The sequence below is a fragment of the Pipra filicauda genome, unplaced genomic scaffold (genome assembly GCF_003945595.2).
Source record: "Pipra filicauda isolate LSUMZ 115617 unplaced genomic scaffold, ASM394559v2 scaffold17_size4572894_pilon, whole genome shotgun sequence".
NCBI lineage: Eukaryota > Metazoa > Chordata > Aves > Passeriformes > Pipridae > Pipra > Pipra filicauda.
The window spans coordinates 3,296,019-3,320,049 of record NW_024104287.1 but is presented as its reverse complement, the minus strand read 5'-3'; the positions used below and the strand labels follow the sequence as shown (position 1 = coordinate 3,320,049).

Here is a 24,031-nt window from a genome sequence, read left to right as displayed (position 1 = left end):
CCTCTGAGATTTAGCCTTGAGATCATAGCCCTGACATCACTGCCTGTTAGCCTTCCTCTCTATGTCTCCTGTGTCCTTGTAATTAGTGTGTGGGGATGTGTTTATTGAGGCAGCACTGGAATTACCATCAATCCAAAATACCTTTTGCTGGTGCTTCTGCAGAATAATGGTAGTTACTTATCTTCCAGTCAACTCCTGTGGTCATTTTCCTGTCATTTAGCAGCTGTAAATGCATCACATCTGCTTTAATGGACAGAAAACAATTATGGTTGGGGGAAAAAGAAAAGAAAAGAAGGTATAATGAATGTAGATAAAATGCTGAGTTGGAACAATTTTGCAGAGCTGACCTTCATGCTGGGATTACTTTATCAACATTCTTTCTCCAGGAGCTGGAGGAATACTTTATTGATGTGGATTTAAATAATTCCATCAGTGCTTTCTGCACCGCTTGGGCAAGAATGAGAGACTTAGAACTGTAACAGGTTTGGTGTTCAACAAAGTCTGGCCTGTTCAGGGGTCTTTGTAGTTTGATACACAGTTTGCAAAGAACTGGTAGCAGTAACAGGGGAAGTTAGATCAGTGCAGAAATTCATGTGGTTGCAGCATAGACAGAAAGACTGATCTGTGCTGTTTCTGAAACCAAGGTAAAAATCAAGCTCCAATCAGGCTGAAACAGCTCAGAAAGTTTTACTTGTCTTAGCTTTGACTCAAGAAGATCCTATTCAGCACAAATTGTCATCTGCTGCTGACACCTACTGTCAGAAGTGAAGTGCTCTTTCCCTTAGGAAGGCAAACCGTGTGTCCACATCCTGACTATTAGAAAACGAGCCAGGCCCCCTAGGTCATAGTGCAGTGTGATTCTGTCTTGGCAGGCTCGGGTGGTTAATTCTACATGCTCTCCTCCATAACAGGTGGAAGGATTTATTTCCTTTTTAACAAGGAGTTGGGGACTAGGCTGTAACTAAGTGAATGTGTATAGAGCTGAAGCAGTGCAAACATAAGTGATGGGAGGAAGACCACACTTGATTCAGGTAATCCAGTTTTACTCAAGATACTAATACATTCCCTTTAGCTCGGGTGATGTAGCTGCTAAAGAAAGGTTAGTGTTTGGGCAGATACTGACTTTTACATTGCAAAGCTGCTTTGGATATAGCTGAGAAACAGAACTCTGCAGCAGCTGAGAGAGAAACCCAGCACAAACCATCTCCAACGGGATTCAGCCATAGCAGAGTAGGGAGCAAAGAGTCCCAGACAGGAACCAGATAGTGTTTCTAGCCTGAACGTGCTACCGAGGCATCTGTTCCTCTCCAGTCTTTGTTTGCTTAAGCACCTGAGAGGCCTCATGGAGCAATGAGTGCTACCACTTAGCCTCAGCTTGGCAGACCTCCAAGCCAAGAGGCTGTGGGTGAGGGAAGATTGTATTTGATGACCTTTGGACAGCATGTCAGGAGAGGCGCGGGAAGACAGCTGAGCTATAGGAATGTTTTATGCCCTGGAATGACAAATAAAGCAAGGGTATGGAACAGTCAGCAAAAGAGAGCTTTAAAAAGAGATGTAGAATGCTCTGATGGAGCCAGTCGGCACATGGAAGGGTGTTCTTGTGCACTGTGGCTGCAGCACGCTGAAGGAGCTGCATCCCCTAGTCTGCATGTGGCTCGTGAAGACCCTGTATTAATTCAGCTGCTGGGTCAGGCTGTCCTGACTGTCCTCTTGCTCACCTCCCAAATGCACGGCCTAACCATACATCTTCACAATCTTGCCAGGTCAGAGATAAGGTGCACCTCAAAACAGAGGCCTGATTTATGAAACTTCCTACTGCAGCATGTTTTAAAGGCCAAAACTAAAGGTGAGAAGGAAGCGATTGGGTGATTTTACACAAAAACAACACGTCAGTGATTGAGCCATTACATGACTTCTGGCTCAAAAATCCCTAGGACTTGAATTCCAGAAGCAGAAGGTTTTAATGGCCTCCATCAGAGTTGAGGTACTGGGGTAGGCAGAGCTGTCCTCCAAGGCAGTATGATAGCTCTTACATCATTATCTACGGGGATAAGGATCTACTTATCCTAGGCACAGCTTCTAGCACAGAAGGGTAACGCTGACTGAAAAACTCTTTGTCCAGTACAGTTTACTGAAATTCTGCAAACAGCGCAGCTCTAATTGCACTAAAGCATTTGTTGGTGTAGGGGGAAGAGAGTTTTTTGTGAAGAGAATATTTTGTGTTCCTGTCCCAATATATGTTCTTGGCAAAAAATTTAAATGTAGACCAAACTTCTGAATAAAGTTATCATAGTTGTCATCAGCATTTCTGTTAGACTGATGATTTCAATAGGCAGGTGTTCTTACTGCATTCAGACATCTTTGCACTTTGCAGACAAGACTGCTAAAGAGGTGTTAATTTCTTAAAGTGCCAGACAAGGGCAGGTAACATGACTTGTCTTCCAGGAAAGTTCACGTATGAAACACGGATGTTAAGAATTTCATGTTTTCTTGTCTCAGTAAGTGGCATGATTTCCAGCTGAAATCAGGAGAAAGGCACAGTCAACATATCGGACAACCGACATTTTTACTGAGCATTGTAAATAAACAAAAAACCAATTACTAATTAATCATTTGTGTTTCAAGAGATGGAGCTCTGTGTTATATTACAGCATGTGCTATATTACAGTGTTCATATATCAACTAGATCTACAGAAGATAGATCTTAAGATCTCTTAGATGTTGAATAAAATCTCAGTACACCTTTCCACCCGAGACAGGACGTCTACTTTTATAAGCCATGTGAGAACTGTAGAGAGAAGAAATAATTTTTATTAGCATGAAACAGAGCTTGCATTTTGCTTTTTCTTCACTATTTTTCTTCAATAGGCTTTTCCAGCTCATTTTTCCTTAACAACTTACCATGCTACTGAAGCTCACCGAGTTCAGATGACAACACCATCTGTCCCAGAGGCGGCCTCCGAGCAGGCTAGCTGGCAAGGGCAGAGTTAACAGGACTGGTGATTTTCCTATACTGCAGCAGTGCCTCTGCATCTCAGCTCAGACTGGCAGAGGAAACGCATCATACCGGGCACGGTTTCGCCCTCAGTAAGACACAATCCCCTTCCTGCAGGTCCCCCAGACAAAAGACTGGGGGAGGGATCACCCTGCAGAGATGGGTGGGAGGTGGTTTTTCCAGTTCCTTTCTTACCTTGTGGGCAGAAGTTTGTTAGCTCAAGATGAGCTGCAGAGATACTCGAAAGAAAAGAATGAGAGGGGAGGCATAAGGCGGATCTGAGACTTACCTGCGGAGTCAATGGTGAGGAGCTGTTAAGGACAGCTGTCAGTTTTGGGCTGTTTGGTTTGGTTTATTTGTTCGTTTGTTTTCAGGCTTCCCATTAGGAAAAAAATGGGGGCAATATAAAAGTCGCTTTGTCTGCCCGGAGCACTACATTTTCCATATTTAAAGGAAACTTTAGGCCTCACTTAAACATGGGCATTAGCCAATGTTGTAGTGATCGGTGTGGCTCATCAGTGAAACCTCTCTTGAAACCGTGTTGCCTGGGAACTGAGAGGCAAGTAACACGCCCGGGGGCCTTTGTCCACCTGGTAACTGTGTGTCCTTCCTGGTGCAGCTTTTCCAGTGTGGAGAGGTACAGCATGGCAAAGAGTTGAGCTTTTGGAAAAGTCCGTACAACTCCAGAAGAGTGCACAGAGAGTGTGCTCCGGAAAATGCTCATAACACTTCACTGATTCTTAGGGATTATTTCAGGCTGGTGAAACGTTGTTTCTGTTGACTGAACAATTATTACTGGAGGTGAAGTGGAAAGGTTTATACGTTTATGTAGGCTGTGTTTTCAACTTTTTTTCCCCTGAATAGTTGCACTGGTGCAAACACCAAACATTGAAGAGCTGGGCTGGAGTGAACGTTTGATGTTGTTTAGTTATACTGCATGATTTAGAGTACCCTCTCCTTGCTATTGTCCAATCTCAAACCCCTTTTGTCCCTGCTACTGGAAAGGTACAACTCTTCCAGAGAGTCCAACTCGGGTTAAATATTGCCTGGTTGTCAGAGGGTGAGCTCGTGCTTGCAGCAGGTAGAAGAACAGGCAGTAGCTGCTGTTCTAGGGAAGATAGGGCAAAGACTCGGTGAAGGAGGGAACAGAGGAAGAGCAGACTCGATTAAAGATGGAGTAAACATCCCAAGTGGGTTTGGCTGAGTGACACTTCCAAGCCAGCGGGCATAGGAAGCCTGGTGAGAAGCAGGAGCAAGAGGGCTGTGGCTTAAACCCAGAGGTGTTTAGGAAAGTTAGGTGGAATTTCTGAACCTGAGGTGAATAAACCAAACTCTTCACAGCAGGAGTTGTTGAGTAGACATGCAGCATGGAGTTTGACTTCCTGGGAATGAAGGGGAAACCAAGCAGGACTGTGGTCAGAACAGCTGAGCCCCACCACACAACTGCATGTTCCTTCTAAAGGGGCCCTTCCTACTCCCTTACTCCTTCTCTTACCCATTAATTGTACATTATATCATCTCTTCTCCCCACACAATGCCTGTTGTTGTCAATTAGCCAGCGGCAAGGAGCAGAGGACTGCTGCTTAAAAAACACTTGCTCACTGTTGTCAAACACCAGGCACACCATTCCCTACCCTGCCATTGCCCAAGACAAAAGATGTACAGCTCCAGATCCAGTTACACCAGTGTTCCCATATGAGAAAGGCTTTTCAAAACAGTTTGCGAGTCACTGCAGCTGCACTTCTGTTTAGGCTGTGGCACTGTAATTCCAAGCACAACATTACCCTCCCCCTCCAAACAGTTACTCAGGCAACTTTAGTTTTAGAAGCCAAGAATTGCTGCAGAGGATTAGGTGCTGTGTGCCTAGCCCTGACACCCGACTGCACAGTGTCCAGCTGCAAATTTGAGAGCACATTTTCCACAGCACTCGGTACCTACCACCTCTTTCTTCCATGGACTGAAATAATTTGGAAATCCGTCCACATAAATGGGAACTGTGTAAAATCTGATGGTGCAAAATTAACTGTTCAGAGCATCGTGAAACAAACAGGACTTGACAGGATGTGTTTTGTGCCAGGTTCGTGCTTTGAGTCAGATGGCTGTGGTGGATTAAGTCTGGCAGTGGCAGCCCAAACGCTGGATTTACTGCTTGGTAAAATCACAGGCACAGCAGTTGGTAACAGCCATATGTTAGAAGCCAAAAGATATTTTGAAAAGGCTATGTAAAAATAGGTACAAATATTAAGCCTGACTGCTTGTAGAAAAATACCCTGTGAGTATAAAAAATAACTTTAAGTAAATACTTTGCTGAAGACCCTTTGCCTTATTTGAGCATGATATTTTGTACTGTATGAAATTAGGGCTTTGCCAAAGTTTGCCCCTTCGCAGTATCAACTGCTATCCAAGAAGGCAGCACCATAACAAATGCAATCTATTCTGTGTGCTTTTCTGAAAGACCAAAGAGTGAGAAGCTAAGTTTGGATAACCTTCTGTAAACTCGTATTCCCTGAAACTGACCCCGCATTACACTCATTTCTAGGCAGAAGAGCTAACGTGGCATTTCTGCTGACCCTGCAAGGTAGGACAGGCCAGTGCTGCTCACCAGAGGAGCATTTTGGAGAGGTAGTTTTAATATGTGTTGTACTTCTGATCCTGTTCACCGCACAGGAAACCTTCCTGTTAGGAGGGAGGAGGTGCCACAGTGGCATAGCTATGAGTCAGAATTTTACTGACTTTTTGAAAAAAATAATTTATTAGATTCCTGTCATCATGAGATGCAGAATGAGCTTGTTCAAAAGTATTAAAGCCAGAATTTCTGAGATATGAGTGATGCTGCATAGGGCTTGAAATTTTGGCCCATTCTGGTCTTCAAACAGGAGATGTCTTATAACTAGCAAATGAGGCAAAACAAAACAAATGGAGACCTTTTTCAACCCAGACAGCAATGCTTTTTCTCCACCAGCACCAAAAGAGATTCCTCTCGGAGCACAGTACTGCAAAGTATATATTTGGTGTGAGGTTCTGAATAGCATTTTAGAAGTTCAGCAGAGCCTACGTTGTATTGTTAAAGCAAGAGCTTGTAGGGTCTATGCCTGGCAGTGAAGCAATTAATATTTAAGTTTTTTAGAACACTGGAACCATAACCACCTTTTTACAACATCAACATAGTTACAGAAAATTGGCTTACTTGCAGAGTACAAAAGTTGAGAAATCTGGTCAGACTGGTTTCTGAAAGGTGAAAGAGATCTCTGTTGAAGTGATAAAGATTAAAATACTATTAAGATAACATTAATAGTGGTGCTTTTAGACAAGCCTAAGCAATCTGGTCACCAGAAAAAAAAAATTATGAGGAAAACCAGACAGCACAAAAAACCCGCTTCCAGGCAATGAACCTAAAAGGGCACTTATGTCAAATCCAATTGTGAAATTATACACAAAGGAAAGAACCAAAGTTCCCGTAGGAACCTCAAGTCATCTAAAATGCTTTAACAGTTCTGAATGCAGTGCCTTTATAACAGCTGGATGTTACTATTGAAGTGTGCTTTCTATTACAAACACAGTTTCAGCTCCTTGCTCCCCAGCTGATGCAGGATGGAAACAATCCATTTGAGTATTAACGTCAAGTTTCTTGTTTTGGCAGAAGTTTTTATTTACTATTGCATTTTTTTTCAGACATTACAGGCTTTGATGTGGATCATTTCTTTCATGATACATATTCACTGCAGAATTATCTATGTTCAAGCTGCTCAAAAGCATCCCGACCACAAAATAATTGATGTAGCCACTTCCATGTGCTGCTAAGACTTTTTGGGGTGCACATGGGGGATTTTTTTGGAAAGCACTGGAGAACTAACAGCACTTGACTTCTGGCACAGCTAAGGAGTAGTGTAACTTGAGTTTTAACCTATAAATCTGATGGGGCAGCCACTAGAGTTAAGGGGGTTTATGAACAGCTCAGACTTGACTTAGGAGCAACGTTCAACTTAGAGGTCAAAGGAGCTTTTCACCAGGGAACATGTCTTTTGTGTCAGCCTGGCATAAGGGGAGTGTTGAGCAAAGAGCTGTCTGCAAATAGGGCAAGTTCTACAGGAAGAGGGGTAGGCAACAGCAATGTCACTACTTACAGAAGCTGGACTACAGTTGGATTATATTTTTCAGAGCCAAGTAGCCTGAGCCAATAGCATCCATATATTTCGGAAGGGCAAAGCTTTGATGTGAGTCTATCCTCCCATGAGCTCAAGTTTCTCTTCCTGAGGAGTAGCTCAGAGCTGTAGCCTATATTAATACCAGAGCATGGCTGTGATCCAAGCACCCGGCTCCAAACTATGGGTATCCTGGGAGCAAGTGAAGCAGGAGGAAAGACACACTGACATTGCAAGAGTGCGATGCTTCGGCAAAAGACCTCAGGTTAAGGTTTTAGAGCAACCTCTTTCAAATAAAGCCGTAGCATAATATATATAAATATATATAAATTCATAATATAAGATGCCTGTATTACAGAATTCCTTTTCTGGATGAAGAAAATGACAGACAGGCATATATGGAGGCTGGAGAAAGGAGCTTGCCCTTGGGAAACAGAAATACCCCAGTAGAAGTAGGGCCAGTTGGCAAGATTTGCAAGCACTCTTGGCATTTCTGTAACTGCTAATGAACGAATCTTTGGAGGAAAAAATACACAATGAGGAAACTCTTCTCTGAATATAAAATATAAAAGGCATTAATTTTGTTTTCAAAAGAGGTGGGAAGCAAGAAAACTTCTTTAAAACAACTTAGAAAATGAAACCTTATTGAAAGTAAGTTAGGTTTTTAGGTTATTTATGTGCTTTGACAAGTTTTACTCAGAAGCTTTCTGAGAGCTGAAGAACCATATTTCAGGTAAAAAAAAGCACTGAAGTGTTGAAAGGGGCCACTTTTACACTAAAAAACCCCTCCAGTGTAAAGCCCAGATCACCATTGGTCTTCATCAGACACTGAAAAAAAGATGCAAAGAGCTGACTTGTGACAGAACCGTGGTGGCATTTTAAACTGAAGGGCAATGGTGTGCGCCTGTCACAGAGCCCTGGAACTATAGGTTTGGAAGGGATGTTAAAGATCATCCAGTTCCAACTCGCCTGCCATGGGCAGGGATGCCACCCACTAGATCAGGTTGCTCAGGGCCCCATTCAACCTGGCCTTGAACACTTCCAGGGATGGGGCATGCACAGTTCCTCTGGGCTACCTGTTGCAGTGTCTCACCATCCTCTGAGTAAAGAATATCTTCCTAACACCTAATCTAAATCTCTGTTCTTTTAGTTTAAAATTATCCCCTTGTCCTGTCCCTATCTCCCTGTGTAAAAGTCACTCCGTTTTTTTTATAAGCCCCCTTCACGTACTGGAATGTGCTATAAGGTCTCCTCAGAGCCCTCTCTTCCTCATGCTGAACGACCCCAACTCTCTCAGCCTGTTTTCATAGGAGAGGTGCTCCAGCCCTCTCTGAGATCATCTTTGTGGCCCTACTCTGGTCTCGCTGGACACCCCTCACAGGCATGTTAGTGAGGAGGGCGGCAAGGCACATCCAGCACACACATCAAACCTCTACTTTGCAGGCCAGAAAAGTTGTTACAGGAACAGATCAGAGATACTCTTTAGATACCCCATTTAAATATCCAACAGAGTATCTTTACAGTCCTTCAACAATTCCTGACGTAGTTTGCATTCTCCAGCTGTTTTTGCATCTAGGAAAAAAAACATTTGCTTTCCCCAGTTTAGGAGAAATTGCTACTTTGCCAGCCAGGGAGGCTGGCCCCGTCTGCACCTGCTGCCCAGCAGTACAGCATAGCTCTCTTTGAAGTTGGCCAGATGACACAGGGAGGGGGGTTTCCACAGCCTCCCGGTGATGTCACCTCATTAGGTATTTGGCTCCTGCTGAAAGGTTTGGGATTTATGAATCAGCTCGGCCTGAGGAGTTCCAGGGCCAAGGAAATTTTTCAGATATTCATGTTGAAGAGCCACACGAGTGCCCAAGAGAAGAAAGAACCACTAGGAAATTTGGGTTCTTCATTTTGAATTGGGATTATCACACAAGCAGGACTGCCCACTGTTCCTGAGCTCTCCGTTACAGGGACCTGCCACAGCCAGCAGGTGCACAGCCAGGCTCCACAACAGACACTTGCTGGGGTTTTTCCTAGTTTTGGAACAAGGAATAAATTTGTAGGTTTGGAGTCCTGCGATTGCATGAGGCACTTTACGTTTTGTATTTGGGTAGTTTAGTCACCTAGACCATGCCACGGTGGAGCAGGGTGAATCAATGAATCAATTAGGTTGGAAAAGACCTCTGAGATCATTGAGTCCAACCTATGACCAAAAACCACCATGTCAACTAGACCATGGCACTAAGTGCCACATCCAGTCTTTCCTTAAACACCTTCAGGCACGGTGACTCCACGACCTCCTTGGTCAGTCTGTTCCAATGTCTAATCACCCTTTCTGTGAAGAAATTCCTCCAAATGTCCATCCTAAACGTCTCCTGGTGCAGCTTAAGACTATGTCCTCTTGTCCTGTCACTAGCTTCCTGGGAGAAGAGACCGACCCCCACCTGGCTACAACCGCCTTTCAGGTAGTTGTAGAGAGGGATAAGATCACCCCTGAGCCTCCTTTTGCCCAGGCTACACAACCCCAGCTCCCTCAGCCGCTCCTTGTGCTCCAACCCCTTCGACCAGCTTCGTCGCCATTCTCTGGACTCGCCTCGTGAAGGCGATGCCGCGGACACCGCCTGGCGATGGGCAGCTCAGCGCTATCGCCCATGAACAGGACAAAGGAGCGCAGGGCAGCGGGGCTGGGCACGGACAAGCCCCGCGGCCGCCGGGCACGAGCCCCCTCCTCGGGCGGATGCCCCGACCGCCACCTCCGGGCCGCCCCTTCCCCTTCGCCCTCCGCCGCTGCCGGGTGACCTCGCTGGGCCCGGCCCCTCCTGCCGGGGGCGGGCGGGGCGGTGCCGCCGCTGCGCGCTGTGTGCTGGAATGCGGGGGCGCCTCCGCCCGCCACCGCCGCCGCCAGCAGCGCCTCCCGCCCGCCCCGCCCCGCCCCGCAGCAGCCGCGCGGCCGGGCGGCCCCGCGCCGCCGGTGGGTGAGCGAGCGAGCGCGGCGGGGCCCGGCGGCGCCGGGCAGGGGGGGCCGGGAGCCGGGCGAGAGGCGCTGTCCAGGGCTGATCTGCGGCCGGCGGGCGGGCGGGGGTGGCCGGGCGGGCCGGGCCGCGGGGGGATCAGCACCACGGCTAAGGAGCCGCGCCGGCCGCGGGGGCGCTCGCCGGGCCGGGCCGGGCCGCGCCGCCGCCGGAAGGCGAAGCCTCCGCCGGCCGGGCCGGCCCGGGCGCAGCCACAGGCCGTGGGCCCGGGCGCAGGCCCGGGGCGCCGCTCGCTCCCCCCTCCCTCTGCGGGGCACCGGGTGGGCGCGGCCGCCGTGACCTTGCTGGTACCGAGGCGCTTCCCCCGGCCCGCGCCCCCGCCCCGGCGCCGCTGCCCTGCCCTGCCCTGCCCGCCGCGGGGGGAGGAGGGAGCCGGGCGTCCGCACCGGGGAGCGGCGGGGCGGCTGTGCCCGGCCAGGCCCCCCCGGCGGCTGCGGCGGGCGGGCCGGGGGCGGCGCGGGGAGGGCGCTTTGTGTGGGCAGGCAGAAAATGGCCGCATGCCTGGCAGGCAGGGGGGGAGGGAGTGCGGCGGGGCACGGCCCGGCCCGGCTCCCCCGGCGGATGTGCACCGGGCCGCGGGGAGGTCGCGGCAGGGCCGGGCCGGGCCGTCCTCCTTTGTTGGCGGCCGTGGGACCGTCGGGTGGGCGGCGGCCGGACAGGGGCGCTCGGCGGGACCCGGCCGCGGCACTCACCGGCGGGCTCTGCGCCGCCCCCCGCGTCTGGCGTGGGGAGAGGCGCCGGGCCCGGCCCGGGGCCATTCGCCGCCCCGGAGCACGGCCTCGGCCCTGAGCCCCCGCTGTCAGCGCCCCCCACCCGTCCTCCACACGGTGGGATCTTATACCACCCGTAGGGAAGAGCCAAACAGCCCCTTCGGGCGAGGAACGAGACCCCCCACCTTCCCCGAGGCCGAGTGAGGTCTGTGGCAGCCTCACCCCGGGTTCTGCTTCCCGCTGCCCCAGCGCCTCAGCAAAAAACTCTAATGTTCTGGTGTTCCCTGGAGGGCTACTTGGACAGTACATAGCACAGGAGGCTTTTCCGCACTCGGGTGCTTACAGGTGTTCTTTTCTTTTCCGACAGAATTACTGCCATGGCAACTCAAGTGCTGGGACAGTCTGGTGGGAACAGCCTCTTTCCTGGCAGTACTGGTATTGGCATGGCATTGTCCAGTGACATGTATGACTTACAGGACCTTTCTAAAGCTGAGCTGGCAGCTCCTCAGCTTATTATGTTGGCAAATGTGGCCTTAACAGGAGAAGTTAATGGCAACTGCTGTGATTACCTGGTTGGAGAAGAGAGACAGATGGCAGAACTGACAACGGTGGAGGACAGTAACTTCTCAGATAGTGACGCAGATGGTATGGAAGATACCCAGGCTGCGGAGAGTGACCGTGAGGCACCTGAAAGTGTGGAATTAAGCTCCCTTGAGGTTCCTAGTGTGGAAAGCCAAGGTCCAGCTGCTTCTTCCCCTGCTAAGACGCCCAGTGTGGACAAAGATGTGTCACTGGAAGCACCATGTACTCCAGAAAGCACAGAGGACAAGTGTAAGAGCTTGAAGAGCAAGCCATTCCGTTGTAAGCCTTGCCAGTATGAGGCGGAATCCGAAGAGGAGTTTGTGCATCATATCAGGGTTCACAGCGCTAAGAAATTCTTTGTGGAAGAAAATGCAGAAAAGCAAGCAGAGGTGAAAGAGTCTGATTCTTGCACTGCAGAAGAGGTGGATTTCTCTAAGGGCCCAATCCGTTGTGATCGCTGTGGCTATAACACTAACAGATATGATCACTATCTGGCTCACTTGAAGCACCACAACAAAGCAGGGGAAAATGAGAGAGTCTACAAGTGTACCATATGCACTTACACTACTGTCAGTGAATATCACTGGAAGAAACACCTTAGAAATCATTTTCCCAGGAAAGTGTATACCTGCTCAGAGTGCTCCTATTTTTCAGATAGGAAGAACAATTATATTCAGCATATTCGGACTCACACAGGTAAGTCTTTAATCTTTTTTTGATTGAAGTACAGTAAGACTACTGAGAAATCTGTGATGAATGAAGCAAGCAGAGTCTTCTGTTTGCAAAGTTTGTTCCACCCTGATGGAACAAACTCTCTCTTGGTGCCAGCAGGTTATAGACTTGTGGAATTTGGTTTGGTTTGAGCTCCAGTCTGCAATCCTAGAAGACTGAGGAAATGTCAGGTACCCAAGGGGAGATAAAGAGCATCTTGTTTAGTAATTATGAGCCTATTTGTTGAAGAGGGCGTGACAAAGTGTGCCTGTGATGATTGCCAGGGTCTACAGCACCAAAAACTGATATACTCTAAAACCAAAACAAACTGGTTGACAGAAGGTGCCTAAATCCGATAGGTAGTTTTGAAAATGATGCTTTCAGACTGAGCTGAAACTTGACTATGGTATAATTACAGAGAAGAAAGATCTGATACTCAAATGCAGAGGAGCCCTCCAGCATCTACAAAGTCAGAAGAAGAGTAGTGAATTAATTCATTTTATTGTACAGGGGCTTCATTTTTTCTGGGGCCTGCATCATTGCAGTAGCCAGAAGTAGACACATACTTCTGTTGCCCTATAGGAAGCCTACGAGGGAGTCCTTGGCCCGATTTCCTGACTTATCCTAACCTCGATTTGTAATCGGAAGGAACAGTGTGAGGCCCCCTTTTTCTCTGGTTTATACCAAATGGAATCAGAAGACCTTCACTGTTGCTGCTGTCCTGTGAGCTGGGAGCGCAAGTGACTTAGGAAATACCTTGCTTTGCATCAGAGAGCCTCACCGGCCTCTCACATGGGGAGTCCTGAGGCATAACAAAACTCCCTTCTAGGAGGGGACATCATTGTCGTCTCACCTCTTTGGGCCATGAGATGCTTTGCTTCCTGATCCCTTTTGTGGAAGTGGGAAAGCAGTTCAGACCTTCCTTGCAGCTTCTTAGAAGCTTTTATTTCCACCATGTCACGCTTTTTCTGAGGAGAAGGCAGACTTGCTAGCCATCCTCCAGCATGCTGACCTGACTTGGATCCCCTTTATTGTAGATTATGCCGGCTGAGCAAAACTCTGGGGAATTTCTCCTTTAAAATCGTGTCTTGCTACAGCAGTGACATAAATGGTTTGGAGGCTTCGGTTTAGTTGTCTGCAGCTGTCTGGAAGGGATGAGCACTCCAGAGGCTTGGGACTGGACTTGAGCTTAAGTGTGCAGAAGTTTGTGTTCCTCAGCTCGCTTTAGTATTTGCTTTGTCGGGGCTGGAAGAGTCTGCTAGCATTTTTAGTACTTTAAGACATATTATTCTCTTAACAATAATTGAGTGATGTTGTTCAGAGGATACCATCAGCTTAAAAATCAGTCTTGTATAAATATTTTTTTCCTAAACAAGTAAACTAAGATTATGGTGAGAGACATTAGCAAAATGGTGTGGTTTATCCTCCAGTTTATTTTCTTTGTGTGTATTGTAGGAGGTAACAGGAAAGAGATCGGGTAAAAATGGCAAAATAATAGGGAAAAAACTCAAATGAATCATGTGGGGAACTCATGGCCACGTGTGAACCAGTGCTGGGTTTCTGTCTGGTTTACATTTGTCTTGACTTTAAATTCATCCCTGCTTGTGTTTGTACATGACATTAGGTCCCCCTTTCTGATCTCTGAAATCATTTGTTGAGTTTTACAGGAACTAACATGTTGAGTTTTACAGGAACATGAAAGCATGTGTACCGAGGAAGCGCTCTGTTATTACTGCATTTGACCAATTTACCAGTGAACTGTATTAAAATTTTAAAAAAATCCAGTTCCTTGTTTCTCCTTTAAAAACAGGGATGCAGTCAAGGTTTCTGATTCTTTGGTTTGCCGTGTCTTTTTATTATTTTAATTAAGCTGAAGTGAGCTACCCTGGTAGGTGTTTCTTTGCTACTTCATAACTACATAGTTAATGTCTTTCAGATAAAAAGCTTTCAAATATGTTAGTAGAATGATTTAGCAATGTGCCCCGTTCCCAGTAACATTGATTTTGTGGGGGAGAGTTAAAACTAAAGGAAGAGTATTAAAAGAATGGATAAGCTCATGGCAGGTATATTTATACACCAAGCTAAAAGTTTTTGCTGATATTAATGTGTAATAAGTTGCCTTAAAAAACACAAACAAAACCCCAGTGCACAAAAAAACCCTAAACAATCCCTGCCCCCAAAAACCTGAAAAAACACATACAGATATTTTATAGGCAACAGTATTACAGACTGTTCACATAACAATACTGAATTTAATAAAAACTGAATGATACTAAAATAGCTTTGGATTATAGTTTTCATTTAAAACTTCAGAAAAATATTTATTGGGAAAAATGAATGGGATACATACATAGTTTTCTTCCTATTTTATGGGTTCAGAATGTTAAGAGAGTTGGAATTGCTTGTTTCTTTGGTTTCCTGATTGCTAAGAAGTTAAATAATTTTGGATAAACACTTAATCTTTCTCTCCTATTTTTTGTGCTTTGCCAGACTTTTTTTTGTGTGGGAGAATGCCTTCTTGCAGATAATTGGATTCTGCTGTGTTAGAGCCATACAGTTTTCTGAAACACTGACTGTACAGAGTGGAGTTTCACAGGATCAAATGCTCTGCCTTTGCTGCTGGAGAAAGGCAGTCTTGATTTTCTCCCCATGTCCTGGGACTGGTTGATTCAGCTCACTAACATGGCAGCAATACTCCCTTTCTCTTCCCCAGGTTGGTTTTCTCCTGGTTAGTGAACTGAATCGACTTAATAGGGACACATGGAAATGCCAGAGCACATGGCCAGGAGCAGGGAAGGGGGCTGTATGCTAGTACCTTCAGTGGTTGGGAAAAATACCTATCCTCTGCATGTTTGGGGACTGCGGGAAGGCAGGCAGAGGTTATCTGCTTGCCTATTGCTTGCATCCGTGTTGAAAAGCAGGTGTCCATGAATCCGCCCTGTCCTGGAAGATACCTTGCAGCTTGTGACAGTGCTTGTGTGGCAGGCTGCTGACAAATGTGGGGGACCTTGGGCAAAGGAGTGTTTCAAGGACTCTACAGATGGTCATAAACTTGTCACCTGGGAAAGCTACATCTGGAAGAGCCTGTCTGCTGCCCAGGAGTGGGTGGTGGAGGTGTTCGGGGCAATCCCTCTGCTGTTCAGGCAGAAAGGACTCTTTGTGTCAGGGACAGACCTACCTGGGCTCATTTGTGCTTGTTAGACCTTTTAGACCAAGTTTTGACTTGATTTACCTGCTGCTGATCCTGGAGCTGTACTATGTGCAAGACAGTGCAGCATTGTTCTCTTCCTTTTTCTCCTGTTTTACTTGTTGGAAGCAATTTCTAGAAAACTTCATTGAAAGTAATCTGCAAGGCTCTGTGAATAAGACATCTGCTTAGGCAGTCACAGTGTTCTGCATCTAGCTTTGGACTTTTTTGTTGTTGTTGTTGTTGTGGGGTTTTTTACATTTTGGTTGTCATAGGGGGTCTTTCTTGCTTGCCACTGTGTTGGAAGTTTGATGGAAGCAGTTTCGTTTCAAGCAGACAGAAACTCTAATGGCATTGTGAAAAAGGCTTTATAAAGAGATCGTTGAGGACTACATTTGGAGGAGGTAGCTTGGTTTGCAAGCTGCAGTTTGAGATGCAGATTGAGCTCAGGGTGAGAGCCCACAGAGCCAACCCTTTACTGGTGAGGCCAGTCAGGTGAATAGACACTGAGAGACACAGCAAGAGCCATGAACTGCCAACCTTTTGGATAACTAAGGAGATGAAAACGGATGATTCCACCGAGGTGGATGGGCACGGAAGGACTCAACAGGAGCAGAAGACCCGGGAGGAAAAGCGAGACTTGCATGCGGGTATAAAAGCCCAGAGATTCAATTGTTGGGGGTCCTTCTTGGAGGCACCAGCTTGGACTGTTGCTGTGTTACTGCTGAGACATCTGAGACTCTCCTATGGGAAACTTGGGGTCTGACTGGTAAAGAAACCTGGTCTGACTGTGAGAGTGGGGTGTGTTGGGAGCCAAGCGGGGCACCCGTTGGCTCTGCCGTGAAGGGCCTTCAGTCCCAGCAGTCTGGCCTTGGGAGTGTGACTGCCAGAGAGTCTCCTGAATGGAGATTGGATAGTTTCCTCAACAAGATGGTCTTAAACTTGTTCACTGATGTCAGTCTGCCTGTTCATTTGCATAAAGTTAAGTGCATGCTTAAGCTTTTGCTAGTTTGGGTCTTATTCTGTAAGTGTCTTCTGGAGAGGTTTTTTTGGTGGCTTGTTTGCATGTAATGAATGAGCTTGTTAAATTACAATACAAATCCTTTGGGGAATAGTATTTTATAAAACAGCCTTTACAATGTAGTCATGCATTTAATTCTCAAGTGGGAATAACACATTTTAAACTGGTTGCATTCATCGTACATAAATAGTATGTTTTGTTGCTGTGCCCTATGTAAAAAAGGGTATGGAAGTAAAAACCTTTTCCACATTCCTAATGTTGTAGGTAACTTTACAGAAGTGAAATTTCAGGTAATGGAAAGAAGATATGACTGAATATTCCAGGACCTTTGGCCTCATATTTTCTAATTGTAAGGAGTCACGTAAAAACAAAACCATTTCTTTATAACAAAAGGACTAACCCTCCCTTATACATGACTTAATCTTAATTGTGTGTATTGCACCAATCTCCTACCTTGTTTTAATTGGAAAGGAAGGGGAGTTGTTGTTGTTAGGGTGAATTTAACTTTAAACTGCTGATTTAATCAAGAACGATAAATGTTTGATGGGAGAAGAAATGTGGGATTAATCTGCATTACAAAGACCTCTTCTGCTGCTGTTTGGCACAGGCCAGCAGTGGAGCCTCACATGCTGCAGATAGAGCTATAGCTCTGTAAGTGGAACACACGGTTTGTGTGCAGGGCTTTTGCTTTTGCTGATGTCCAGGTCTCCATGATTTGTAGAGCACCTTGGTTGTATGCTTCATACGTAGCAAATTTAGCAAAATGGTGTAGTGTAATTCTGACTATGACTTGAATAAATATTACAACCAAGTAACTTCCTTTTCCCTTTTCAGCTTCCTTCCTCTCTTCTTGTTGAGAGTGTCCACCTGAGACTGAAAAGTGTTTTTACAACTTCTGGTGGAGATGAGGCCGCCTAGATCTCTGGGCTGTACTAGTAGTTTGAGGCAAACGGCCCTGTTACTTATCTGGACCTGCTTACAGATGTTAATTCTAAAACTATCTGCCTTTGTTTGGAGCTTGTCTTCACTTGAAAAGGATTTTCAAGTATCATTGTACTTGATATAATTTTTAGCTACAATTACAAGCTAATTCTCTCTTGTGGAGATATAATTTATGACAGGTTAGTTTCCATTAGTTCTCCAAAACCAGTAAGTCTTCAGGCAGATGGTTTTGAGTCTTCAAAATAAATGTTGCTGCTACACTTTTGGTAGCTTTTGCCAGCAGCATAGTTTCACTGAGCAGGGCATCATGGTTTTCCATGCTGCAAGCTAGTTTCACTCTGCCAGTAAAACTTTGAAAGTAGAGACCTGGTCTCTATCTGCGCACGTGTTCTGGGAAATGCACATCCATGCTGAATGGATGGTTATGCCCCAACTTAATCCAATTTAAACACTGAGATTTCAGGTAAGGTGTTATGTGAAGCAAGAACATACCTGGTTTCTTAGAGGATCTGTATCTTTTGTGCATCTTCTGAGTGCTGGGAGAAAATGCTGTAGGAAAGTCAGATCTGGTGGCTTAAGGCTTCTTAAAGGTGTCTGTCCTCATCACCTTTTGCCCGAGGTCACTGTCAACCCCAGATGGACATTAGGATGTGCCTCTCTCATATTCTGCCTTTTTATTATCCTTGTTCATAGGGCAGGACACATTGTGCTGGTCCAGCTCGGGCATGTGATTCTCACTGTTTCCCTTTGCTGAGAGATAACGTGCCCTCAAATACAACTTGAGGGGCTGTGACAGCCTCACCTGTGTGGGTTGGTAACCAGATTTGGGAATCTGCTGTGTTTCAGTAACTAATTTACCATTTGTTTTTGCAGGAGAGCGACCCTATCAGTGTGCTATGTGTCCCTACTCCAGCTCTCAGAAGACCCATTTAACCAGGCACATGCGCACCCACTCAGGTTGGTAAGGCGTGGCAGCAGCGGGACTGAGGAAAAGGGGATGGTTCACAGTATCACAGTGTGGTTGAAGTTGGAAAGGACCTCTGGAGGTCACCCAGTTCACCTAGAGCAGGCTGCCCAGTTCTGTGTGAGATGCCATCTCATTCCGTACAGCCTGAGTTTTAGCTCCTCTTTTAATGTCTCTACTTACTAAGGAAATGCTAAGTCATTAATAAAAGTGATGACAGGAATATATCTTTTTCTTTCCCTTTTACTTTCCAAGATGTATTCTGAGGTTCATAGGGCTGCTCTAGTAGTCCTAGTAATCTAGTAATAAATACAGCATTGTGATGATGTAGGAACAAATTCTTGTCTTCTGTCTGCTGCCATAGCTGAGTTCAAATCAGTGAAGCTGGGAAAATTTTGAGTAGCTGAGAGTCTTCTCTATGATGTCTGGGATTTCATCTCATCCAGGGGTTCTGAGGTGATGTAAATTAGTGTCTGCTTATGTCAAGGAGACACAGAGGAGAAAAAGCAAACTCAGAGGTTGTTCACAAGTGACTTTGGCACTAAAAGCCAAATTAGCAGTTTTCACTAGCCTTTATTTCCCATTACTGGTGGTGTTAGAAACATCTGTTCTAGTTCTCTTGCAGATTTTTGTGAGTTGTAACACCACAGACACAGGCACAGTTGTTCTTTATGACTCTTGCAGGGCAGTTTAGGTAGATCTCAGCCTGTGCTTTTGGTTTGCTGAAATGTAAATTGACCAGACCTGGGTGAATTCCTAATGCTAGCAAACAGGAGTGAAGATCTCCTGAACAGTAATTGTTTTGATTTCAATAGATGTGGCTTTTAATTGAAAGCAGGATGCAGGCACTTTTAACTGTAGTGGAGGGGGGGGCTTGGAGCCATTAAAAATAGCCAACTTTAGAATGACATGTCAGTGTTTTGGTTTGAGAATTTTGTGAATGCAGTATTCTGCTTCCAGAAATGAAAACCATTTTTGGCTGAAACTCTGGTTCAGCCAAATGGAATTTGCAAACAGTTTGGTCAATACCGAACCTGAAAACCATTTCAGGAATGTATTACTCTCCCTTTGTTCTGTGCAAGGAAGTCTCAAATCTGAAGGAGATAAGGAGTAGGATCTGCCTGTGACCCTTGCCTCAAAGGTCTGGGATGGAGGGCATGACTTTTGCTATCAGGGATGTTGTATTATTAGCTCTTCTAAATTCTGTTGCATGTTTTGCTGCATTGCCCAGGCAGCTGAACCTTTTCTGTGGCAATTTCTGGACTCCTCCAGTTCACAGGCTGACCTTTTAAGGCCAGCTGGTGCCACAGCTTTCTTCCTACGTCAGACAGCAAATGACAGTGGTTTAAAGCCTAATTCGCAGCTGGTTTTTCAGCCATGTTGTTACATGTCCTTTTCAGTTGTGCAATAAACCCCCTGGATTTAGAGGTGATGGACAAAGTCTTCAGACACTGTCTTTGAGTTACCTTGTTGCAGCTACCTCTGAGCACTCTGTGTACTTAGAACAGCTTGTTTGTGTGTATATAAGACACAGGCTGCTCTTGTCCTCACTGCATGTAACACAGAATTGTGCCTTGAAGTGTAGGTGGTAAGGCTCCATACTTGGATGCAGGATGAGCAATAAGCACATCAAACTTAAACTTGTGGAAAATATCACCAGAAAGTGAGGGGGAAAAGGAAGGACGTAAAGAAGGGAGGGAGGGAAACAAACTGACTCTTATTTAAATAATGAAGGGATGCTGCAGGCAGACATGAAGTGATCTGGACTCTTAAACAAATGACCCCCTCCTGCCAGGGAAGCAGCACAGCCTTTTCTAGAGTTTTTGAGGGTGTTGCAGATCAACTATGTGGTTAACGCATGAACAGGCACCATATCTTCACTGCAGGCTGTCTGGTTTCCTCAGTCATGCTCTGGAGGACCAGCTTGAGTATGGGCAGTGCCAGGGCAACAGGTTGCAGGGGTGGGAGAAGTACTATTGTACCATGAGCAGAAGGGACTGGAGTGGATTTTCAGCTTATTGAAGAAGTGGCAGGCATGAGTTCTGTGGGTCACTTTTGAGATGCTGGTTCAGACGTCAGAAGCATCCCAAATTCCTCAGCTGAATTCACACATGCTCTCAGACTATTTCTGGGATTGAGTTGTTGCACTAGAAGTGTTTTTCCTATTTGCTTTGATGTGTAAGTGAAAAGCCACTTCTGCTGCAGCAGCACGCACTAAGCAGAACACTTCTACAAGAGTCGTTGCACAACTGTAAATGTGGATTTCAGTAGTAAGATGATGGCTTCAGTCTGCATTTGGTTGGCTTGCCAAGAGTAGCCTGCAGCCAATACGTCATGTGTTTGAGACACCAAAACAGTGAACTGAACTTTTTCAGAGGTAAAGATCATCTGGGCACCCCTTTCATGTGCTTAGGTTTTTGCTAGCTTCTTTTCCCTCATTTCCTTTTCAATGCAAACATGAAATATGCTAAATCTGTGTAAAGTTGGACTTTTTTGAAACGTTTGTGTGAAACTGCTATTCATCAAATGTTACATTTCCATTTTTCTACAATGCATTCAATGGACCAGTTGGGTATGGATTCCATTTGCTAATATTACTGTAGAGAGATCTCTGCCGGTATGTATGCCTAGCCAGAACCTGTGACGTTGTTACTGCTTGTTTGGTTTTGGATCCCCTTCCTCCCAACCCTCACCCCTTCTTTCTTTTCTTGTATTTTGTTCTTAGTGTCCTGTGAATGTGTTTGTGACTTGTGGATTTCTTATGTTGACTTCGCTTAATTTTAAAGGCGCATGGATAATTTTTTTTTATCCTTTTTGAGTTTCATATTTCTTTATCTGTATTAGTGGGAAGTGAATGCTCCCCAACCCCCATACTTAATAATCACCATCATTCCCTTCCGTCCTTCCTTCCCTAGGTGAGAAGCCATTCAAATGTGATCAGTGCAGCTATGTGGCCTCAAACCAGCATGAAGTAACTCGTCATGCAAGGCAAGTTCACAATGGGCCAAAGCCTCTGATTTGCCCGCACTGTAACTACAAAACGGCTGACCGCAGCAATTTCAAAAAGCACGTTGAACTCCACGTCAATCCGCGCCAGTTCCTCTGTCCTGTTTGTGATTATGCAGCGTCTAAAAAATGTAACCTGCAGTACCACATCAAATCCAGGCATCCCGATTGTGCTGACATCACCATGGATGTTTCAAAGGTGAAGCTACGGACTAAAAAGAGTGAAGCTGACTTTTCTGAGAGCGTTAATGACAAAGTGGAGAAGGAACCAACAAAAGGGGATGCAGCTGCAAAGAAAACTGAGAAAATTGTGAAGGTGGAGAAAAAAGATAATTTGGCAAAGGAAAAGAAATCAACAAGCAATGTTTCTGCAGGCCAGGTGACAACCAGAAGTCGGAAATCAGCTTCAGAAAACAGGGAGATGGATATTAAAACTGAGAAGAGTACTGAGAAAACATGCAAAACAAAGAAGGTCAAAAGAAAGGCAGAGACTGAAGCAACTTCCTCAAAGCAAGAGCCAGCAAATGATACCTCACTAGTAACAAAAAAGAAAAAGAAAGTGGAAGCTAAACCCAGAGACTACCAGGAAGCTCAAAAAAGTGATGTTGTACCAGAGGAGGAGCCTAAAAAGCAAACTTTTTGCCTCAAGAAAAATAGAAAAAAGAAAGCTCTGAAAATTAAGCACAGTAAAAAAAGCAGTAAACTCAACCAGGAAAAGATCGAGGAAAAGGAGATGCTGGATGAGCATCATATCACAGAAGATGATGGATGCGTGAAGCCGGACACTGAGGGCAGTAACCAGAAGGAGCAAGATCCCTCTGAGACAGTGGCATTAAACAACAATGGTGATCATGCTCTCAGGGGGGAGAGCACTGATCCCAAAGGAGACTGCATCCAAGATCCAGAGCAGCTTTGTCTGCCAGTTCAGGATGCAAACACAGAAGCTGAGGTAGAGGACCAAGAAATGCCTGCTGCAGCAGGAGAGAGCGAAGACACTATTGATGCAAAAGAGGAGGAGAGACAGGCCAACAAAGGGGAAGACACTTGCTCTGAGGAATCTTCCCATGCAGCGTCTTCTGAAAAAAGCTTGGACGTACTCATGGATGTGGTACCAGATCTGGCACCTGAGAAGGAGCCAGAGGAAACCTTTGTGGCAGAACCTGTGAGCAACTCAGACCTGACGGACCTGACCAAGACGTGCCTGCCAGCAACAGAGCCAACAGGAGATGCTGTGCCAGCACCCATGCCTCCAGAAAGGTGTACACAGAGCCCTAAAGTAGCTCTGGCCTTATCTCGGGATAACACAGCAGTGAATGAATCTCAGGAAATGGATGAGGATGAGGGCATCCACAGCCATGAAGGCAGCGACATAAGTGACAACATATCAGAAGGAAGCGATGACTCGGGGTTAAATGGTGCTCGCTCTGTACAAGAGGAAACAAGTCCAAAGACATCACAAGGAGTTCCAGACACCACAGAGGCCAGGGAGAACTATGTGTGCATTTTCTGTGACCGCTCATTTAAAAAAGAAGGTGAATACAGCAAGCACCTCAACCGGCACCTAGTTAATGTGTATTATCTTGAGAAGGCAGCAAAAGGGCAGGAATAGAAATAGCGGTTGTTTGGAGAATCTTCTTTTGTAAGACCTTACACAGCTTATGTACAGATATTGTAGATTTTTTTTAAGCATGGTTTCCTTTAGTGTCTGCATTGGTTTCTTTTTTTTTTTTGTTTTTTTTTTTTGTTTTGTTTTGTTTTTTTTGTTTTTTTTTTTTGTAAGTTGAAAATATTTTGACAACTTTGTGTGTAATGGTGAACTCATTAACTATTGGATCTCTTAATTAGAGAAGGCAGGTAGGTGGTATGAGGTTCTGTCCTGTAAAGTGAGCGTAAGGTTCTAGTCTATTAGCATATGCAGTTCTTTTATAAACTGAGTTTTAGGAACAAGACTGGAGCTAGCAATACACAAGTTGCATGTTCATAGAGCCACTGGCATTAGTTGGTTTTGTTCTAGCAGCCAACTCTGTCCCCTCCTCCCTTCCCCATTTTTTTTAGCTCTTTTCGATGTGTCTTGAAGTTCAAAGTGTTAAACTATTTGATGGTTTTTCTACCAGGAATATAGCTTCTATTACATAAAGAGCACTTTGTAAAAGAAATCAAAGTTGGCTAGTGATGAACATAACTGTTTAAGCTAATTACAATTATGAACGTACATTTCAGGTCCCCTAAGCATGAACGATAAGCCAAAATTTGAGAGCAGTCCTTCCAACTTTTGATTGGAGAACCTCTGTCTTGATTAATATCTTAATCACTGATATGTAATTGGCTTTGTTGTGGGGGAACAAGTTTTTTATTTTTACTTTCTGCTTTTTTTTTGGATTGTGCTTTAAGGGCTTAATAATGTTGCACATTGTTTTTGATTTTTACCTATGCAGTTTAATCCTTTAGGAATAGTGCTTGTGCAGAACATGTACACTTTATATATGCATGTTTGGTTTTGTATGTAAGTTTTTTTTATTTGGAAACATTCAGACTTGTTGCTTACCACGGGACAGTTTTCTGTGGCAGTTTTCTGTGATGCTTCTTACTGCAGATTTTTCTTATTTTCCTGGATTGTGATTAGTCATGCATGAAGTTGCTGAAATTATGATCTGCTTGGCTATATATTTTTAACTGGCTTTAAAATTGTATAGTCCTTGAGCAAAAGGATACCAATGCAATTTCAAAACACTTTTTAATGAGATTTATTCT

General features: G+C 45.3%; 1 protein-coding gene across 2 annotated transcripts; it reads left to right on the top strand.

The window, feature by feature from the left end:
* Positions 1 to 10,061: 10,061 nt before the first annotated feature.
* Positions 10,062 to 22,889, top strand: REST (RE1 silencing transcription factor). Of its 2 annotated transcripts, none has more exons than XM_027721714.2 (4): positions 10,062 to 10,096; positions 11,235 to 12,145; positions 18,184 to 18,267; positions 21,190 to 22,889. In XM_027721714.2, exons 2-4 carry the CDS (start codon positions 11,245 to 11,247, stop codon positions 22,887 to 22,889), a joined length of 2,685 nt encoding a protein of 894 aa, XP_027577515.2. In that variant the 5' UTR covers positions 10,062 to 10,096; positions 11,235 to 11,244. The 2 variants fall into 2 exon arrangements, with proteins under 2 accessions (XP_027577515.2, XP_027577516.2); XM_027721715.2 differs by having other exon boundaries at positions 10,093 to 10,100.
* Positions 22,890 to 24,031: the final 1,142 nt, after the last annotated feature.

Bases quoted from the DNA above. Each gene is read 5' to 3' on its own strand.
- REST (XM_027721714.2), top strand. From the start codon at position 11,245: ATGGCAACTCAAGTGCTGGGACAGTCTGGTGGGAACAGCCTCTTTCCT. The intron at 12,146-18,183 runs GTAAGTCTTTAA...TTGTTTTTGCAG, and splicing joins GCATATTCGGACTCACACAG to GAGAGCGACCCTATCAGTGT. The intron at 18,268-21,189 runs GTTGGTAAGGCG...TTCCTTCCCTAG, and splicing joins GCACATGCGCACCCACTCAG to GTGAGAAGCCATTCAAATGT.